Source organism: Lingula anatina, chromosome 5 (genome assembly GCF_051362555.1).
Source record: "Lingula anatina isolate TDL-2025a chromosome 5, LinAna3.0, whole genome shotgun sequence".
In the NCBI taxonomy this organism is placed as follows: domain Eukaryota; kingdom Metazoa; phylum Brachiopoda; class Lingulata; order Lingulida; family Lingulidae; genus Lingula; species Lingula anatina.
This window is the reverse complement of record NC_141771.1, coordinates 13,680,826-13,701,231: the sequence shown is the minus strand read 5'-3', so window position 1 is coordinate 13,701,231 and position 20,406 is coordinate 13,680,826. Positions and strand designations below refer to the sequence as shown.

The following is a 20,406-nucleotide window of genomic DNA, read 5'->3' as shown; positions in this document are numbered from 1 at the left end:
TATATACACCTTCAGCAGAGACTAAATTGGGGCTCATATGAAATCTCTTTATAAAGGGTGAAATTTCAGGGCTGATCATTACTGGAGAAAGGACTTCATTTTATCTTGACATTTTGAACAATAAAAAGAGGCTTTATTAAAAATCAAATCATCTGGATTCACAACCATAACACATATTTGAAACACTACAATAACAATTAAACAACTTGATACTGGACAGATAGTAAGATTTCATTAGTCAGGTATATACCCAATCAACACATTTAAGAATTCAATTACAGAAAGAACACAACCTCTGGTGCTTTGCCAATTATCTGACCAATGATTACAGTTATATCAAAGACTGAGGGTAAGCTGCCAATTATCTGACCAATGACTTCAATTGTGTAATAGTCCTCAAGGGAGTTTATCAATTACCTGACCAATGGCTGATGTTATGTCATAAAGCCTAAGGTACTTTCTCAATTAACTGTCCAATGACTGCAGTTATTGAAAACTGGTAACATAAATGGCTGCCGCCTTCCTCCATTATATAACGCTATCATTTAACCACAACAGACTCCTATAATTAAAGGGAGGGTATGGGTGCATGGCATTTAAATCAATTTTCCTCACAATAAATTTCTTTCTTAAATCATAATGAATGAATCCGCTGCAAAAAGCTGCAAAATGATCGCTACTACTAGAATTAGACTTAAATATATATATATATATATATATATATATATATATATATATATATATATATATATATATATATATATATCAAAACAGAAACCTATAAAATGAAGAATGTCACAGATGTCTCTAAACAGAAAACAACATTCATCAGATGACACTGTTTTATGGAGGAAATAATAGAGACCTCACACAGAGAAAAGTCATTTGTAGGGCTAGGAAAGAATTGCTTTTACCATTAAAAATTTTTTAAACAAATTGGGAGGAGTCAGTGGGATGGGTAATGGTGACTGCAGTATTGGAGTGGGTGTCTCATCAAATAATATCTCACTGAACCTCTGTGAATGAAATAATACTTTTGCCCATTAAAAAAGGTCTTTAAAACAATATTTCTAAATATCTCAGAAATCTGACTAACATAGAGAAAATATGGTGAAATCAAAATTATGAATATGTCATGCCTATGTGGATTTTAAACCCAATTCTGTCTTTTTAATCAGATGTAGTTGTTTTCACCCATGGGCTGTTAGTAATCTTATTTTGCAGGAAGCACTTAAGATGATATGAATGAACATGTTCTTGTTTTCTTGTGGTTTTCACTTTCAATTAAAATCAATGGTCATATTAGAATCTGGAACTGATATTTAAAAAAAAAATAAACTGGGCAGAACATTCTAATTTTTAAAAAGATATTGCTGCCAACAAAACAAAGTGTAACAGTTTTCTGTTATTGATGTATTCGTAATAAATTACTTGATGAGTTTGAAATAAAATTTCAATATGTGTAATAATTACGACAATAATGAAGCCATATCTCTCCATAAGGCATCTCGTACAAGGTACGACACACTATTTTGTTTTCCTTTTGAATTATCAGTAATCAATCTGGCCGGTAGATTAATAGGATGCAGTTCACTTTTAAGAAATTATCCCACAAAGGCTTAAAAACACAGGCTCTTTGAATTAATTTCACATGCCATGTTGGCTGTAACCTGACCCTCCAACCTCAGCCCTGGTGAAGTTAATGAAGTCGCAGGGTCTACTCAAATCAATTAAAACCCATGTTACTCGCTGGGACTACTTCATGGTATGGCCTAGTTTTTAACTTGCTGCAACTGGGAGAGAGTTTTCACTTCATTTTCAACAGCTGTTTTGGGGTTAGGGATACATTTCCAACCAGGTTCTTTTAAAACCAAGTTCGAGTCTGTGATACATATTGCTATGCTGTTGTTAATCAAACAGCAAGTGCATTTCTATTTTTTAACCCACCAACCCAACCTTAACAAGGTCCATTTTACATTTACTTTAACAAAGACTAGGCATCATAGCATGCAAAAGTTTCTCTATCTCCTCTCATTAAACTGTTTCCTGAGATGACAATTCACACAAGTTTTTAAATTTCCTATTCCTTTTGGGAAACTCTTGTTCATTTACTTTAAGTTGAAGGAGAAGTTAATTTGAGTTAAAGATGGCCACTTCATCATGCCAGTCAAACACTTTTTTACCAGATTTGATACTAAAATTGTCTCAAAAACTGTTTACTCAACTGAATCAAGCTGTCCAACTTATTAGCAGTACTGCAGAAATACAGACAGGTCTTTTATAATCAAGGACAGCTTTACACATATCCTTACAATTTTTTTAAGGGCAATGGTCATTCTGAGAAAAAAAACAATTGAAAATGTGTTTGGCATTTTCTTTAGCTATTAATTACCAGCCAAAATTGTGAAGCACATTTCTAGAAAGGCTTCGCTGCTATTTGTGAACCTATGTGTAATCTGCGCGTAGTGTTTGATAACATTGCACCGTTATCAGACAAGTTAAGTCGATGCCCTTTTAAGTTCTGGCTTTCAAACAGTAATCATTTTGATAACTCCACCTTAATAAAACATGGCCTGTTCAGTTGCCTGACTTCCCTAAGTTGTAAATAATTTTATTCCTAAACAATGATTATTTCAAACTTAAAGCCATCTTAAAATGTAAACAACGAGAAGTCTGGCGATAACAATTTTATCACACGTGAAATGCTATCAAAGGCAAAATTGTTGACTTCCTAATCATGTATTATTGCAGATTTACAACCCAGTCTGGTTTTAAGATGCAATTTACAGCTTTTTTATCATAACACCCTTCATGGCTTGGCTGTGGCTGCCTCTAATGTAGTCTTTCTCTTGCCTTTCTCCTTCCAAAAGACCCAGGAAAAGTGTGCCAAAAAACATGAAATGCACTAAAAAAAAAACTGAAATGTGTGCAAAGGCACGTGAAGACCTAAACATGCATCAATACACCTGTTTAAGCTCTTCGTTACTTACTTGCTGGCATGTGCGATGGCATGCGTAGTTTGATGAGGCATGTTCACAGCACAGGGAAGCTGAAAAAGATAAGGCAGAGTCATTTATTTCACCGTGGCTTCTAATTCAGGTGATGGGGTTGGAGACATAAATAACAAAAATGTTTGTTTAATATCTTTATGCACTCCCAGGTTCATAATCTATAACAATATTTTGCAAAATGCAGAAATTAACATTCAACCCAATTATGTAGACCATATTTTGTGACTAAAGTCAATTTTGTGAGGGGAGGTGGAGGGGAATTTTAAGACTGGGTTCCCATACCTAGATCAATCTATCAGGATCGAGGTTTCTCGTTAAATTGCTTTCAGCAGACATCAACACCGCTTAAGTTGATTGCAATTTAGCCAGAATCCCCTTGAAGATAGATCGATCCACAGTTAGTACGATAGGGTCTGGAAATGGTCCCTAAGAATGCCTTTACTTTGGATTAGTTCCACAGGTGGGTGACAGGAGAGCAATCAAACCTCACTATATGCTGTTAATTATCTCTGATGATGAAGAAGAACTGCAACAGGCAGAGCTGACAGATTACAGCCCTGTTCACACTGGATCTAAATCAAAACTGTCTTGGGGAGGGGGGGGTCAGTCCCCCCATCTGTTGCCTTCTTTTGGGTATCAGAGAAATTTGTCTTAAATACACAACAAACTTTCTTCACTGAGGTGTTACAATATGGTGTTATACCACTGTGCTTTGAACACCTACATCCCTAGCAAATTTACTCAATCTGGAGAAGCATTTTGGGCCTGAATGTTATTCACCTTTGATTGCCTCTGAGCACACCTGACAAGAAACAGCAAAAGCAGGCAAAACTGACAGATTAAGAACAGTCTATTCTGGACAAGGAAAATATGTCTACTTATCACTGACTATAGAACACCTCAAGATAGAAATTCCAAGTGCATTCTAGGAATGATTACTGTGCGGAGATGTGGGGGAGGAAGGCTATTGCATCAGAACCTTTTTTTATTATAAAATGTATGGTAATGAAATATTGAAGTAGAATTTCTTGGCTTATGAATATCTCTTTACTTATTCACAAACTGAATCCTTATCTTCGGTGGAGGATGCTTTATTAAATCAAATTCATTTCAAATTTGGTAAGAAAATATACATCAGGCTTAAATCTGGCTAGACTAATTACTCAAGATCTTTTCCTTTCTTGGTGCATAACTTTTTACCGCCATGTCAACTCGTCATAATTATGTCCTTTATGGATGTTTAATCGATGGTCTGGAAGCAATTTTAACGAGCAAAATATAGCATCAACCTCTTGTCCTAATAACAATCATTAGCTATCTACAGACTGGCATATTTGTGGCAAGGAGAAGAGATGTAAGATTCAACAGATAACATTAACAAGAATATGGCAGGGTAGATGATAACATGATATATGATATGTAAACAACTGAAGCGTAGCTAAATTAACCCCAACTTATGTCTTTAGTTGACATTTTTTTTACATGTCTCAATTAGGGAATTAGATTTATGAAAAAATTGCCATTCACTGATGACTTCATCAGGGTAACAGTCAAACTTGAATTAAAAAGGAGGGACGTTATATTGACAGCATTTAATAGCACTAAACAAGCGTGAAATTGCTTAGGAGTAAATCCCCCAAAATAATGTCAGCGGCAGAGAAAGTATGAAACGAGCATCACTGAAATCCACATGAAATGAACATCCCTGTAATCAACATGAAATGAACCAGTCTCCTATTTTTGGCGGCTGGTAGCGCGAGCTCTGCCAGCCTGACCGCAAAAGCTCGGGGCAATGCGAGCATTTTTGGCACAACTAAAGAACAAAGTGCTTTTCACCTATCCTTCACACATGACTCTACTGTTAAAGAACCATCTTCAAAAGATACGATCCTTCTAGTGATATAGCCATATCTGTCCCCTGTATTTTGGAAGTAGAGAGAGAAAGCTAACCGGTCGAGCTCAAAGGAAACCAATGTAAACAACACGCCATAAAGCATACCGCAGCAAGATGGCGGAGCGGCAAGGGGCGAACGGGGGGAAAAGTTTCCAACTAAGTTTTCCGGTCTATATGAGGACGACTTACCTTGCCCTTCCCTGTACGCTAGAGCGAAGGCTAGGAGGAGTAGAATCCACCTCATGTTGGCAAATTAATCCAAAAGCGTCCACCTGAAATCGACATCATGTAGTAGGATAATCAACAGTGTAGTTCATAACTGTAGTTTAGCAGTACTGAGCGATACAAAGGCTGTTCCCGTTTACACCCTGGGGAGGTAAAGAGGGCAAAATCCGAGGTTAAACAAATAATTGATAAAAATCAGTCCAAATTACCACGTAGCATTATCATTTCAATACATTACTGTACACGACGAATAGTTCTAGTAAGGCTGTCAGTTTAAATGTGATTAATAGCATGGCGGTGGGTGAAATTGGCATTTTCCGTGCACGCACAGGGCGGAAAGCATATTGGCGGAACAGCTGTAATAATTATTTGAATAAGACATGAACAATTATACTAATAGTAGCACGTCAAATGAAAAAGCATTGTGTAACGATTTCAACGGGTGATTGGGCGGTAATTGATTTCTTTATGTCACGGGGAATAAAAGCGGATCAACAACAGCAAATAAAACGGGGAGAAATTCAGATCGAATGTGAGCGTTCACCGTGCCTAACCCTCGATTTAAATGGGTGTCGATTTCATGTTATTTTCCCTTTCTGACACGTGGTTAGGTGCCTTTCACGTGCTCTGACCTTTCATCTGTCGCTCGATTGCACTCTGCGCCGAAGTTAACTTGTCAATAAAAGGTAATCACAAGTGGCGATTGTGTTTTCTGGTGAGGAGGTTGCAGGAAAGGTGGAACAACAAAACTGAGTTTTTACAGCCGGTATTATTGTGATACGGCAGAAGACGGTTTCATCCAGGGATCAGACGCGCACATATAAGGTCTCACATGGCCCTATTATTTTACGTGTTTTTTCGCCGAGTTAAATAACCCAAGTTTGATAAAAATCCAAACCTGCACTGAAGCAGAAATCTTTATAAAGACATCACGGAAGAGCCTTGATGGCAAATGAACGCATAACAGACGCGTCGAGCCTGTGCAGTAATATACACACTACATGAGCTATCCAGGCGCGGGAAGAAACTAAAATCAAATCAAATGTGTTCTTTTAAGACTCCTTTTCACTGATAAAAAATTATCTGTTTTCTGTTTAGAATATTTCAAACTTAGTTCATAATTACCATAATCCACAAAATTTGAGCCCACCTTTAAAAGTAATTACAAGGAGGTACACGCACGCGTGCGCATAGACATCCTTATTTTCCCACATCTCTAAAAGAAAATTCGCAAGATTGACATTTTTATGATCAACGTTTGAGCAACAGTGTGAACCTTAGACTTGGAAATGTATTTTATCTGGACGCACTGGACGCAATGTCAAGAGAGACATGTTGAATAACTGGTTCTCCTTCCCCCCCCCCTCTCCCTACCAAAAATAAATTCTCACGACCATTTTTAAGATTATCATTTGTTTTTATTTCACGACAGAAAGGGGTATATATGTTAAGTTAAAAGACTTGTTGGTGAGGAATGATAAGCAAACTTGCTTTGCAGCCTGTGCGTACGATGTCCGGTCCAATGCATTACCTCATGCAGATTTTTCCTGTGGCTTCAAGCAGATTACATCATGTTTTTGTGTTTAAAAAACCTTCGCCTGTTTGGTAGATGTAATATCAGCCATTTCCTGAAATCGATCTGCGATTCAAATTTTGGGGTGGGGTTGATTCGGGACAAGCGCGCTTCTCAGAACGAGAAGCCATGGCGACGATGTTCATGAGATACGAAGTTGTTTCAGGAGTCGAGACAGTTGTCCTCGGTCGTTGGAAATAAAGCTGCCACCGTGATCTGACAACGACACTCAAGATCAGAGAGAACGTCGGCACTTTGATCTCTAGAGTATACAGCACCGATCCATATATCGACGAAAATAAAATGTATTTCGATTCTTTTCTCAGGCGAAATTGAAAAACGAGCCACTTTGACATGGGCAATGCGGTAAGTGGAATATAAAAACGTAATTAAATGGCATCTTAACATCTATAGCAGGAAAATCTTGCCGTCACTTTCTGCCAAACACTTTTGTTTTTATTAACAACGACTTCATAATTTCCCAATATTTTATAGTTGATAAATTGATAAATAGCATAGAAAACAAGTTAAATTTTAAATGAAGGAATGGAGGAACTAACGAGGAAACAAACATATTAATTATTTATTTATTTTCATTTTTATTAATTCATTTTAGGGGGACACAAGATCATTTCCAACATCTTGTCGAGGCCAACATTCCTTCAGGCTTCTACATAGAAATCCTTCACATACGTTGCCCATCAATAAACGGCTCATCAGTGTCTCGTCTCGGCGTTCCCTGACTTAATTAAGACATCATCGCCATACATCAAGCGTCTGGCAGGTCATTAACAAAGCCACACGATCTCAGACAATGTCTAATATTAACCGTTAACGGAATCAGGGTCTTAATCTGACATTAGTTGATCACTTTGCTTGCTCGTTTAGTCGGCTAACCAAGCAAACTGACCAATACCGTCTTGAAGACAAAGCCGTTAGCGACTGTTAAATGAATGAACTTAGTGTAAATCGGCGGCAATTTCGACGAATTTATTACTTTATCTGTACCATACCCATCAAAACCTAGACCTGTTGAATAAGAGATATGCAATACGGTGTTTATTTGATATCGTAATTGGATTAAGGCATTAGCCTACTCTATTTGATAACGTAACTGGGTTAAGGAATTAGTCTCCGCTGAGCTCTAAGAGTGTGTTTTTATTTATTTCATTCTTTTTTCTATCTTGTTCATTCATTAATCTCAACATCTAACTTGTTGAATACCGGACACATAACACGATATACTTCATCACTGGTGGTCGACGTAAACGTTTTAACAGGTCTTAATTCAGCCCACAAAAGCTACGTCACCTATTCATCAAATTTCACCAACATGCCATTACGATATATTGCAAAAAATACAATGTGAGATAAATAATACACCAGCTCTAAATGAAACTGCAGTTAAATAATGCAAAACCCGTTTAATGACTAAGTATTAATTACTGTAAAACTCGTTAAATGAAGCCAAACTTTAATTGCCTTACCGTATCTGTTGATTAATTTATCTCCTAGAGCAAGCCGAAGAGGAATGACTGCATACTCCGATGTGCGAGGATGAAATTACTAAAAAATTGGGTTTCCACGAAGGTACACGTGCTTCTCTCTAGTGACAACTAAATAAATGTGACACTCCTGTCAGTCAACCGACAGGCACTTCGATTCGTGACTTGATGCAAACGCCGTGCTGTGAATTTTGATGATAAAATGCGCAACGATTAAGCTCCCGTGTGTATAAGCTTGTATTTTAGTACAATCTAATACCCGTGTAAGGACAGGAGTCCATTTGAATGTGAAAATTAATAATCGTCTTTCGGTTTAAACGTCGGTTGAAATGTGACCAAACACGTCTGGTTCGTTGACACTTGAGGCGATAAATCCTTGAAATATTTCAATGAATCGGGCGTTATCCAACTTGCTCAATTTCCTACGCATTCAGTGTCGATGATATCAAGGCACGATGTAGCAGTAAGTGGTAAAAGCACGACTTCTTACGAAACAAACATCGACTACTCTATTGCCGTAGCAAAAATCCCCAGCTCAATTCTGTAAATATCGAAAGTATTGCGACACTTTCAACGGCAGTTAAAATTCCATCGCACGAATCTGCATTTATAAGGTATTAAATATAAACCAAGCTGCCAGCGTTACTTTTTAGCAGAGGTCTTATTCACGACGACGCTGCCAGCGGCTCTTTTAGTAAATCTGTCCATAATGATCCACCTCAAACGGCACGGAGAGAGTGTTTAGTGAGGTTCGATGGAAGCTCGTGCGTGAATAAACAGACTGACAATTCTGTGTTGTAAGCCGATACACTGAACGCTCTCTAATGCAAACACAATCGCTTCCTTAAACTCTATCTCGAGGTAAAACAACACAGAGGCACTCAATATGCTATTAGGAGAACTGAGTAAACACTTTTAGGTTCACTCCATTGAGCTCCATTTAGAGTCTCGGCTTGGACCGGTTTGCTTGCTATCGAGAAATCGAGAATCTATTGCCGATGGGTTTTTGATGCTATGTGAAAATAATACCCCCCCCCCCCCCCCATCCACAAAATTAGTGATAAGATAAACACTAATGATGTAAGTTATTGAGTAGATCAAATTCAAATATGACTGATGTGTGTGAGTGTGGGTAAGTGTGTGTGTGTAAATGCGTGTTAGAGAGAGAGAGAGAGAGAGAGAGAGGAGTTTTTTAATAGAGCTATAAAAACACTACAAACATTTGCTAGAAACGAGTCTGCAGCTACCACGATTGTGCTAGAGGTGACAGGCGGCACAATTAGTGGAAAGAAAACACAATCACAGCAAGGCACCTAGTACAAGTGTTGGCCTATACTTGTACAAGAGAGGAAGATGCATTTACAAGCATGTTCGTTTTTGAAATTAAAAAAGTATATTTCTATTAATAAACACATTAAACCAAAAACTTCTCCGTTTACAACTAGGGCTCAGATTTCTAATGCACCCTATCTTCGCTTTTCAATCAATGTTCTAAAATGTAGTCACCACAAAGAAATGGAATGGGCCCACCTCCGCATCAAATACGTGTAGTGCATTCCGGTTAAGTATGATGACCTTTTCCATTTTTATTCTGAATTCAGTTTTTCTAATTTTCCCTGTGTAGGAGGAAGGATGGACATTGTTTCTTAAAAAGGATACGTAGGGATGGAAACGCAAGAGCCGAAGAGTCCCTGCGAGAATTACTAAAAGAATCGTACAGAGAATTACCTCCTGCCTTTCTTTTACAAAAATTATGTCATTAGATGATTTTTAGAAATTGTAACATGTTGCAGTTTTTTTTTTCAATTTGCAATCCTCCCTGTCGATTGTTTTATTATTTTGTTTACCAGATTCTAGCCGCTTAAAGACATGGTATTGCGTACTTTCTTTTATTATTTTCAAAGGCTATAGAAAATGTCGACTGCAAATGCTAACCAAAAGGTTAAAGCAAGCAAGTCATTGGTAGACAATATAAAAACTAATTTTCGTGCTTCTGTAGATATATATGAAACTACAATTTCCCGTCCACCCAAAATATTACGTATTTTTCTTAACTAGGAGGATGGACCTGATTGTTAGCCGCTGCAATTTCGTTATAACGTCAACACAACAGACAATGAAACCCCTATTTGACTGAAGTACTCGTTCATGTATTTTAAAGAAATATTTTAAATGTTCTCTTTGCGATTCAATGGGTAAAACACTAACTATAAGGCAGACTTCATTTTTAAACAGTTAATCATATGTAACAGTATGACACATGTAAACTGTTGTTAATATTAATGACTTTACTCCCTGTGTGTGTGTGTGTGTGTGTGTGTGTGTGTGTGTGTGTGTTTGTTGGGGGGGGGGGTGCGTTACGTAATGAGAACAATAATTACAACAAAACATATTTCCCACATTTACAGGTAAGCTTAATGCTGAAATATTGTATGAATGGACAGCTTAACCGATGCATCATTAAACGAGCCTACTGGACTATTCAATAAAAAAATTCAATTATCAAAAATTATGTTATGTTGAGTTAGAAACCAATTGACGATGGGTTCAATAGGAAAATATTGACAGAAGTAGTCGGTAGCGTGGCCGAGCGGTCTAAGGCGCTGGTTTTAGGCACCAGTCTCAATGAGGCGTGGGTTCGAATCCCACCGCTGCCACCATTTTTTTTATTGTCTTCACCTTTGGCATGTTATTAATCGAAATAGCAAAATAGTCAATTATAGAAATATAAGAAATATTCAAAGAAAAGAAGATGACCCTGAACAAAATTAACCAAATGCCTTTTGAGCAAGCACATTTGAGAATGTGCAAATGGGCACTGGGTTTGAGTAAACACGCCAGCAACAATGCCAGTCGCGCTGAGCTCGGTCGTTATCCTTTATATTCTAATATTGTTAAACAGGTACAACGATACTGCCAAAGATTTGGAAATCTACCAAATAACAGAATAGTTAAACTCACCCATGATGCAGAACTGACAATAGGGGAAAAAGGTTGGCCAGGAGCGACTAATACTATGTTAACGACTTGGAATCTTCACAGTGAAAATGTCCCAGGGGTTCAGCAAATCCAAACACATTGCAATGTTGAGGAAAAAATCAATGCTAAAATTGAAAAAATGTTCTGGGAAGAGTTAACTGATCCTCAAAGCACCAAGTTAAAAACTTATAGTCTGATAAAAAAGTCCTACAAAATTGAAAAGTACCTGCTAACTAATGCCCCTCAGTCATTAAAAAGGGAAGTGGCTAAAATTAGAGTCAGTGATCATATCCTGGAAATGGAAAGAGGACGCTACACCAGACCTAAAACACCACGCGAGGAACGATTCTGTCCCCACTGTCCTGCAATCGAGGACGAAGTGCACTTCCTACTAGAATGTAGACACCATGTAAAAGAGAGGGAGGGCATGTTAAAACAATTCCCTAAATGTGACATGCATCACCTAGCAAGCAGTGACGAGAAGGTTAAAATCATACTAAGCCCAGAAAATGAGAAAGAATTGTACGCTGTTGGTAAATACATTCAGAGGGCAATTTCCAAAAGAAATGAGCATCTGCCACACTGAAGTAGCCTCATCCTGCTATATATTATATGAACCTTAAGTATGGCACATTAGATACATATAGCTATAAGCCTATCAAAGAAAATGTGTGTTCCCTCAGTGTATTGAACTATTTACAATTGTAATAAGTATTTTAAACAACGTATACACTGTAATTAATAATCTTAAACACTGTATTAGTAGTAATCCATAGTGATGTATAACTATTTATTTATTTATATATTTGTAGTATAGAGGGCTAACAAATGTAACTGCCACATTTAATGCTCGAATAAATTATTATAATTATTATAATTATGAAACCGACGCATACATCTCGTCGGGAATTATGTCTGATCGAAATTTCAAGATGTTATTCTGCATTGAAATCACACAGATCGCGCCATTCGTGAGTCATTCGACTAGCATATTGGAGTGAGTCATCACTTTGAGCGGCTGGGCGCGTACATTAGTTTAGCTGTGTGGTGCAATCAATTAAATTGCGGTTTAAGAGAATCTATCTTATCTGTCGCAATCAGATCTCAACCACTACAGAAGACTGAATAACAGTAGCCATAAATTCACAATTCAAGTGCAAGTTGGATGGTACATCTAAATTACAGTCCAATCCAGATTGAACACTTATGCAAACTTTGTTTTATTACAAAATGGATATTAAATATTATATATTTCTTTATTTACAGAATGTCAATTTCCTCTCCATCTAATTATATTTAGTTACAACATGTTACTCAAACGTCGGCGACACATTTAACACTGTTAATCAGCTAAATTGAAAAAGCAAAAGATAGGGCAAATTCGTTGTCGACCTCCTTCCGTCGTGAACATGACACAAGGCTTCTTCCCTTTCACATTTTCAAACAAACCCTTGTGCGCGATTTTGTAATAGATAGCGCTCAGAGGACCTGCTGCAAAAGTGTATTTAGCCCGAAAAAATGCTCTAAACTTTTAGACCGAAGTTTAACTCGATCTACTCTCACCCAAAGCTGTTGGCATTCAATCAAATGAAATATTTCGCCCGTTTTATGAAAAAAAACGTGCTCATATTACTACAGAACAATAGTTTATTTAATGCAACATATTCGCCTTGTGCAGAATTATCCCCCCCCCAAAAAAAAATTAAGTCAGTATCGTCAGTATTTTTTTTTTTTTTTTACATTTACGATCTTGTCTCGTATATTAATGCCTCTCTTAACACAGACATAGCTGATTATAACGAGCGATCAACTTAGATGTGATCTGTCAATCGAGCATGCGTCAAAATTCTTAAATAATGAAAAGATCCGAGTCCTGCATCGTGAATTTAGTGAGTTTAATTTTAACATATTAATTTATAATTATTTTATTCAATGCTCAATTCGAAACGTTCCGTCAGGACATTGAATTTTAAAAAGTGCTTTTTTCGTGGGGCGGGGAAATGGATAAAGACGAAACCGATTTAGGAAAATCTGGATCCGCCCCTATATATAAGGTACCCTTTCACTAACATCAAGAGGTGTTGGGTTCTTACATCTATAGCGGGATATATATCTGCAAGATGATTCTAGGGGCTCTAATCCGACACGGGATAATCTAGTGTACTGAACGTACTAAATCGTAGGAAGCTTTCACTCGCTATCGTTCACTTACGCTAGGTATCGGCTCGAATTATGCCCGCGCAACTCCGCAGTTTTATTTCCAAAAACAAATATCAATTTTATCACCTGGGCATTGCCTAGTTTTATGAAAGAAATGTACGTGACAAATGGTAAAATTTTAAATTAAGTGAGAAGGGGCAATTGAAAAGAATTTCGACTGATAAACGAGCCGCATGCATAGGCATTAATCTCCATTAAAATTAATTTGCAAGTCTGGCGATTATTTTTCCATCTGTACACGCCTTGTGCTTTTTTTTTTAATAAAAAGAATAATTAGAGAATATAGTTTTATTCAACTTTTATCTACAGTAAAATTCAATTTCAAAAGTTCTTTAGTAATCATCAATAAATCATGTAAACGTAATGAATCAATAAATCGTATTTCCCGATGCCCTCGGGCCGTGGGGAAAAACCCGTCTAAACCCTTCGTGGGGAATGCCGGGAAAATGCCCACGCCCGGATCCTTCTGTCTTGAAACAGTTTTTTTATTAGCCCGGCGCTTTACAGTTCTTAAATATTGTCCCGTTTTAGACAGCATGGTGCAACTGAATAAAGTTTTGCTCGTGCTACAAACTATTCTCTGTATACATTAGACTGGTACACAAAATGAAGTACAAGAATTTACCAAAGTACATGTAATTCCTACTGAAAGAGGTACTGAAGACAAAACATTTACTAGAGTCGTAACACAAACTGAGGCTTATTTCGAGTTCATCTAGTGGGATGAAGTCGTAAATAAAGTACCTCGATCGTTTTACAACTGAAAGCATACACCAAAACTTGGATGTAGTTCTCCCTCGTAATGAATATATAAGAGTTCAGGTAATGTTATTATTACCCAGACGCCTTAATGATTGAATTTAACATATCACTGTTTAAAATAGAAGTTTCTCAAATGTAATTTTGCCCTGAAATCGCAACTAGCTATGTGATACAAGAAAAGCAAGCTTGCTATGACACATTTCACATTTCACATTACACTGTATGACCGTCCATGCAAATTTCAATATGAATTCTTGTGTCCGGAGAAAAAAGGTGCATATATGATGAATTGGAAATGTTTGTCAACTATAACACTTGAGAAAATCATAATATATTAGTAATATTAGTAATGCGCGGGTTACTCGAGGTTAGTGTGCGGCTTATGATCTTCTCAAACGCTATACTGACGAACAACTCCACATCATCAAAAGCACAAATTTGAAAAATGACTACATCACTAAGATTGAAATAAAACACAGACGACCATAAGTGGTGGTACTACAAGTACCAATGATTTTGTTTGCATCTATCTGCATTTAGAATGTGGAAAAAGCAACTGGATATTCCATTTTAAATAATAATAACTGTATATAGAAGCAGATTAATTTTTTCACACTGAACCACAATATATCCCATTCAATTGGACATTTATGGAATTATGAATGATCATACTGAACATCAGTTTTCTCCTAAGCTATTGGAATAAAATGTTTCACTCTCTTAAAACAATTACACCCGACTCATATCTGTGACCCATGATGCGCAAAGATTTTCAATATATAAAAGACTTGAGTACATTATTAGATTGCATTCCTCTTACATTCAGAGTATCGCTCTTAATTAAGTACCGTTCCACATTCTCTAAAATATTTTTTGCAGACAGGCTGTGTCCTTAAAAACCGAGACTGCTAGAACTTCCGATCATCAATGGAAGTGGCAACAGGGGCTCGTTGCTAGTGCCTTTAAGTGTTTCACATCTTTGGCATATGGGCTAGGGTTGAAGGTATCTGCATTCGGGCATTATATGTGGAAAACTGCCCTTTCGTAGCCTACAAATGAATTGTAACGTGTTCACACAAAAAGTAGGAAAAGTAATTGAAAGCTTGCAGCAATTGCAACAAAGAACATCTATGCCACTGGTATTTACATACCGTTAACTCTAGTATTTTGATGTTTCATAATGCTTTGGTTCTTAATATGAATATTTCTTTTTTTATTTTATTTTATTTCTATAACACAACACAAGAAAACCACATTATGATTTAGGAGAGTGCTAAGGTTCTACAAAGAGAAAGTAAATAGAAAATAAGAGGGATAAAGGAAGGAACATAAATCACAAAAACACCTAATGATCTGAACAATATAAACAGATGAAAATACATGCTCACCGTCACGGTCTCTTAGTACCACAGCCGCAGTACTGAGGGTGAGGTTGGGGGTAGTAGCTCCTAGTATTCAGACCAGTGACAACGCCATGTGTGTCATTGATGGAGATCTGAAAGTTGGTCGATAGGATGTGAAAATATTTTGCATTTATTTATTTATTATTATTATTATATTCTTTATTTTGCAAGTTTCTGACAAATTAAAAAAGTTTTTACCACTATAATGAGTTTCTCGCATGTGAGTTTGCGACAAATTGAAAGAGCTTTTGGTTTTTAAAATGACTGCTATATGAACTTCCTTCAGTAAATTGTAAATAGAAAATAAAAATGTCAACAGTTTCTTCACGTTCTGATTTAAAACAATTCTGTCTAAGGCGTTGCACAAATTTTCCAGTTTCTTGAATTTGCATTGACAAAAGATTTGTAATATGCATAGAATAAATGACAATTAAGTTCATTGTTCATCCTCTACCCTGGCCCATAACTTACCTTAAAGGGTACCAAGATCCAATGGTATCACAACTAGGCAAGGGCTCTTATAAATCCCATTTGCTGATGTCGTTTTCTCCATTTTAACCTTATGAAAGAGGACCACCACCAGCCTAGGCGCTCACCAATGCTATCTCCCTCAACTATAAAACAAATTTGGAAGACATTAGTTTCCCTGGTTTGTTTTCTATCAATCTGACTCGAGTTCAACATTTTAAGGTACGAGCAAAAGTGAACTGTTGTGTAGTTCGTTCATTTTCCATAAACAGTGTGTTTAAAGCGGTCTGCAGCATAAGCAGTTCACTTAAATAGTAATTAGCTTCATTAGAAGAACGGAATTACAATCATTTGATACTATTAATTACTCTGAACTGCTCCATTTTAATCATTTTGGTCTAAAATTAAAGAGCAACTTTGAATAAACTTTAATGGACCCCATATCAGCGATCTTAATGAGTAGGAATGAGTACCTGTGCCATGATGACTTCACCAAACTGTGAGAAATAAGTCTTCAAGTCATCGTCTGTGCTCTTATAAGGCAAACCCAGCACTATTAGGTCACAGCACTTCTTGCTTTGTTTTCACGTTGCGATTTTCCAGGGTCTCATCTTTTCTTTTCTCTAAAACGGTAACACTTTCCAATTACTAACCATATTTTTAATAATAATAATATAAAATGCAATCCAGTGCAGTTTTTTTAAGATTTGTATTCGGACCATTAAATCATGACTCAGACCAGTAGTTTTTGAGAAAGTTGAGGTCCGAATGGCCAATAAGATGAAAAGTTTAGGGAAAAGACAGCAACTGAAAAAATTAATTTCCTCTATTTCTCTCCAAAATAACACGGATTACTTTTAGGGTTTTCCATCTCAGTTAAACATCACATACCTTGGACGTTCCTCCATTGCACCCACCTCGTAGGGGGACCATGGCGGGACTCGCTGGACGCTCCTCCAATGCAGCCACCTCGTAGACGGACCAAGCCGAGACTCGCTGGACGCTCCTCCAATGCAGCCACCTCGTAGACGGACCAAGCCGAGGCTCGCTGGACGCTCCTCCAATGCAGCCACCTCGTAGACGGACCATGGCGGGATTCGCTGGACGCTCCTCCAATGCAGCCACCTCGTAGACGGACCATGGCGGGATTCGCTGGACGCTCCTCCAAAGCAGCTAACTCGTAGACGGACCGTGGCGGGATTCGCTGGACTCTCCTCCAATGCAGCCACCTCGTAGACGGACCAAGCCGAGACTCCCTGGACGCTCCTCCAATGCAGCCACCTCGTAGACGGACCATGGCGGGACTCGCTGGACGCTCCTCCAATGCAGCCACCTCGAAGACGGACCATGGCGGGATTCGCTGAGCGCTCCTCCAAAGCAGCCAACTCGTAGACGGACCGTGGCGGGATTCGCTGGACTCTCCTCCAATGCAGCCACCTCGTAGACGGACCATGGCGGGATTCGCTGGACGCTCCTCCAAAGCAGCCAACTCGTAGACGGACCGTGGCGGGATTCGCTGGATGCTCCTCCAATGCAGCCACCTCGTAGACGGACCATGGCGGGACTCTCTGGCACCAATGATTGATCGGAGTCGCTGAAGCATAGATGTGGTCCTCATCCCCTTCTTGTAGTCGGAGCTCTCAAGAGAATCGCAATCACAGTTCTGTTAACAGAAAGAAAACGGATTAATGACTTCTCCAACCTATGTAAGTAATCTGCAGTCAGGCTTACCTTTCATCTCAGTGAAACACCACATGCCATGGTCGCTTCCCCAATTCAGCCACCTCGAAGACAGACCATGGTAGGACGTGCTGGACGCTCTTCCAATGCAGCCACCTCGTAGACGGACCGTGGCGGAACTCTGGTACCAAGGGATCGGAGTCGCTGAAGCGTAGATGTGGCCCTCTTCTCCTTGCAGTTGTCAGTGGAAGCTCTATCGAGAATCGCCATGATCGAGTTCTGTTAACAGAAAGAAAAACGGATTAATGTCTTTTTCTACCTATGTCAGCACTTTGCGATCAGGCTTACTTTTAAGATTTTTCCATTTCAGTTAAACACTACATACCTTGGACGCTTCCCCAATGCAGCCACCTCGTAGACGGACCATGGTAGGAATTGCTGGACGCTCTCCCAATTCAGCCACCTCGTAGACAGACCGTGGCGGAACTCTCTGGCACCGAGGGATCGGAGTCGCTGAAGCGAAGATGTGGCCCTCTTCTCCTTGCAGTTGTCAGTGGAAGCTCTATCGAGAATCGCCATGATCGAGTTCTGTTAACAGAAAAAAAAAAAACGGATTAATGTCTTTTTCTACCTATGTCAGCACTTTGCGGTCAGGCTTACATTTAAGGTTTTCCCATTTCAGTTAAACACTATATACCTTAGTCGCTTCCCCAATGCAGCCACCTCGTAGACGGACCTTGGCAGGACGCGCTGGACGCTTCTCCTGTGCAGCCAACTCGTAGACGGACCATGGCGGGACTCGCTGGACGCTTCCTGAATGCAGCCATCTCGTAGACGGACCATGGATGGACTCTCTGGCACCAATGATTGAGTCGCTGAAGCATAGATGTAGTCCTCTTCTCCTTCCTGTAGTCGGAGCTCTCTCGAGAATCGCCATAACCGAGTTCTGTTAACAGAAAGAAAAACAGATTAATGACTTATTCAACCTATGAAAGCACTCTGCAACCAGGCTTACCTCTCATCTCAGTGAAACACCACATGCCGTGGGCGCTTCCCCAATGCAGCCACCTCGTAGACAGACCATGCAGGACTCTCTGGCACCAAGGGATCGGAGTAGCTGAGGCGTAGATGTGGCCCTCTTCTCCTTGCAGTTGTCAGTGGAAGCTCTATCGAGAATCGCCATGATCGAGTTCTGTTAACAGAAAGAAAAACGGATTAATGACTTTTCCAACCTATGTCAGCACTTTGCACTCAGGCTTATATTTAAGTTTTTTTCATTATGGTTAAACACCACATACTTTGGATGCTTCCCCAATGCAGCCACCTCGTAGACAGACCATGGCAGGACTCGCTGGCACCAAGGAGTGATCGGAGTAGCTGAGGCGTAGATGTGGCCCTCTTCTCCTTGCAGTTGTCAGTGGAAGCTCTATCGAGAATCGCCATGATCGAGTTCTGTTAACAGAAAGAAAAACGGATTAATGTCTTTTCCAACCTATGTCAGCACTTTGCGGTCAGGCTTACATTTTAGGTTTTTCCATTTTAGTTAAACACTACATACCTTGGACGCTTCCCCAATGCAGCCACCTCGTAGACGGACCATGGCCGGAATCGCTTGAAGCTCTCACAATGCAGCCACCTCGTAGACAGACCGTGGCGGAACTCTCTGGCACCAAGGATTGATCGTAGTCGCTGAAGCGTAGATGTGGTCCTCTTCTCCTTGCAGTTGTCAGTGGAAGCTCTATCGAGAATCGCCATGATCGAGTTCTGTTAACAGAAAGAAAAACGGATTAATGTCTTTTCCAACCTATGTCAGCACTTTGCGGTCAGGCTTACATTTAAGATTTTTCCATTTCAGTAAAACACTACATACCTTGGACGCTTCCCCAATGCAGCCACCTCGAAGACAGACCATGGCAGGACGCGCTGGACGCTCTTCCAATGCAGCCACCTCGTAGACGGACCGTGGCGCAACTCTCTGGCACCAAGGGATCGTAGTCGCTGAAGCGTAGATGTGGCCCTCTTCTCCTTGCAGTTGTCAGTGGAAGCTCTATCGAGAATCGCCATGATCGAGTTCTGTTAACAGAAAGAAAAACGGATTAATGACTTTTCCAACCTATGTCAGCACTTTGCGGTCAGGCTTACATTTAGTTTTTTTTTTTTTACTTTAGGTAAACACCACATACCATGGACCCTTCCCCAATGCAGCCACTTCATAGACAGACCATGGCAGGACTCGCTGGCACCAAGGAGTGATCGTAGTCGATGAAGCGTAGATGTGGCCCTCTTCTCCTTGCAGTTGTCAGTGGAAGCTCTATCGAGAATCACCATGATCGAGTTCTGTTAACAGAAAGAAAAACAGATTAATGTCTTTTTCTACCTATGTCAGCACTTTGCGGTCAGGCTTACATTTTAGGTTTTTCCATTTTAGTTAAACACTACATACCTTGGACGCTTCCCCAATGCAGCCACCTCGTAGACGGACCATGGCCGGAATCGCTTGAAGCTCTCACAATGCAGCCACCTCGTAGACAGACCGTGGCGGAACTCTCTGGCACCAAGGATTGATCGTAGTCGCTGAAGCGTAGATGTGGTCCTCTTCTCCTTGCAGTTGTCATTGGAAGCTCTATTGAGAATAGCCATGATCGAGTTCTGTTAACAGAAAGAAAAACGGATTAATGACTTTTCC

The 20,406-nt window shown here is 39.2% G+C and overlaps 4 protein-coding genes and 1 non-coding gene across 6 annotated transcripts in view; 1 reads left to right on the top strand and 4 right to left on the bottom strand.

Annotated features, from left to right (window-relative positions):
- LOC106154327 (reversion-inducing cysteine-rich protein with Kazal motifs) overlaps positions 1-8,941 on the bottom strand; it is a 59,773-nt gene extending 50,832 nt beyond the window's left edge. Inside the window, exons 1-3 of the mRNA XM_013528645.2 lie at positions 8,191-8,941; positions 5,095-5,177; positions 2,991-3,049 (exon numbers count right to left, since the gene is read on the bottom strand). Coding sequence (XP_013384099.2) covers positions 2,991-3,049; positions 5,095-5,149 — 114 coding nt within the window. The 5' untranslated portion in view covers positions 5,150-5,177; positions 8,191-8,941. The remainder of the gene's footprint in view (positions 1-2,990; positions 3,050-5,094; positions 5,178-8,190) is intronic.
- Positions 8,942-10,784: 1,843 nt separating this feature from the next.
- On the top strand, positions 10,785-10,865 carry Trnal-uag (transfer RNA leucine (anticodon UAG)). The gene has a single exon. It is a non-coding gene; the product is annotated as a tRNA-Leu (tRNA).
- Positions 10,866-13,680: 2,815 nt separating this feature from the next.
- On the bottom strand, positions 13,681-17,658 carry LOC106154339 (uncharacterized). Its single transcript, XM_087013996.1, has 5 exons — positions 16,932-17,658; positions 16,514-16,663; positions 16,044-16,186; positions 15,558-15,664; positions 13,681-15,218 (listed from the first exon to the last, which is right to left on the bottom strand). The coding sequence occupies exons 1-2, from the start codon at positions 17,656-17,658 to the stop codon at positions 16,602-16,604; spliced, it is 789 nt and encodes a 262-aa protein (XP_086870122.1). The 3' UTR covers positions 13,681-15,218; positions 15,558-15,664; positions 16,044-16,186; positions 16,514-16,601.
- A 121-nt stretch (positions 17,659-17,779) lies between these two features.
- Positions 17,780-18,657, bottom strand: LOC147761676 (uncharacterized). The gene is made up of 3 exons (XM_087013997.1): positions 18,418-18,657; positions 18,106-18,308; positions 17,780-17,999 (listed from the first exon to the last, which is right to left on the bottom strand). The coding sequence occupies exons 1-3, from the start codon at positions 18,655-18,657 to the stop codon at positions 17,780-17,782; spliced, it is 663 nt and encodes a 220-aa protein (XP_086870123.1).
- Positions 18,658-18,738: 81 nt separating this feature from the next.
- On the bottom strand, positions 18,739-20,371 carry LOC147761675 (uncharacterized). Of its 2 annotated transcripts, XM_087013998.1 has the most exons (6): positions 20,164-20,305; positions 19,904-20,057; positions 19,591-19,793; positions 19,279-19,484; positions 19,019-19,172; positions 18,739-18,912 (listed from the first exon to the last, which is right to left on the bottom strand). In XM_087013998.1, the coding sequence occupies exons 3-6, from the start codon at positions 19,630-19,632 to the stop codon at positions 18,739-18,741; spliced, it is 576 nt and encodes a 191-aa protein (XP_086870124.1). In that variant the 5' UTR covers positions 19,633-19,793; positions 19,904-20,057; positions 20,164-20,305. The 2 variants fall into 2 exon arrangements, with proteins under 2 accessions (XP_086870124.1, XP_086870125.1); XM_087013999.1 differs by lacking the exon at positions 19,904-20,057 and having other exon boundaries at positions 18,743-18,912; positions 20,164-20,371.
- Between the last annotated feature and the right edge of the window lie 35 nt (positions 20,372-20,406).

Excerpts from the sequence above, each read along its gene's own strand:
- LOC147761676 (XM_087013997.1), bottom strand. The coding sequence starts at position 18,657 with ATGGCGATTCTCGAGAGAGCTCCGACTACAGGAAGGAGAAGAGGACTA. Across the intron at positions 18,309-18,417 it reads GCATTGGGGAAGCGACTAAG|AACTCGATCATGGCGATTCT; the intron begins GTATATAGTGTT and ends TTCTGTTAACAG. Across the intron at positions 18,000-18,105 it reads GCATTGGGGAAGCGTCCAAG|AACTCGATCATGGCGATTCT; the intron begins GTATGTAGTGTT and ends TTCTGTTAACAG.
- LOC106154339 (XM_087013996.1), bottom strand. The coding sequence starts at position 17,658 with ATGAGGACCACATCTATGCTTCAGCGACTCCGATCAATCATTGGTGCC. Across the intron at positions 16,664-16,931 it reads GCAATGGAGGAACGTCCAAG|AGAAAAGAAAAGATGAGACC; the intron begins GTATGTGATGTT and ends TTACCGTTTTAG.
- LOC147761675 (XM_087013998.1), bottom strand. The coding sequence starts at position 19,632 with ATGGTCTGTCTTCGAGGTGGCTGCATTGGGGAAGCGTCCAAG. Across the intron at positions 19,485-19,590 it reads GCATTGGGGAAGCGTCCAAG|AACTCGATCATGGCGATTCT; the intron begins GTATGTAGTGTT and ends TTCTGTTAACAG. Across the intron at positions 18,913-19,018 it reads GCATTGGGGAAGCATCCAAA|AACTCGATCATGGCGATTCT; the intron begins GTATGTGGTGTT and ends TTCTGTTAACAG.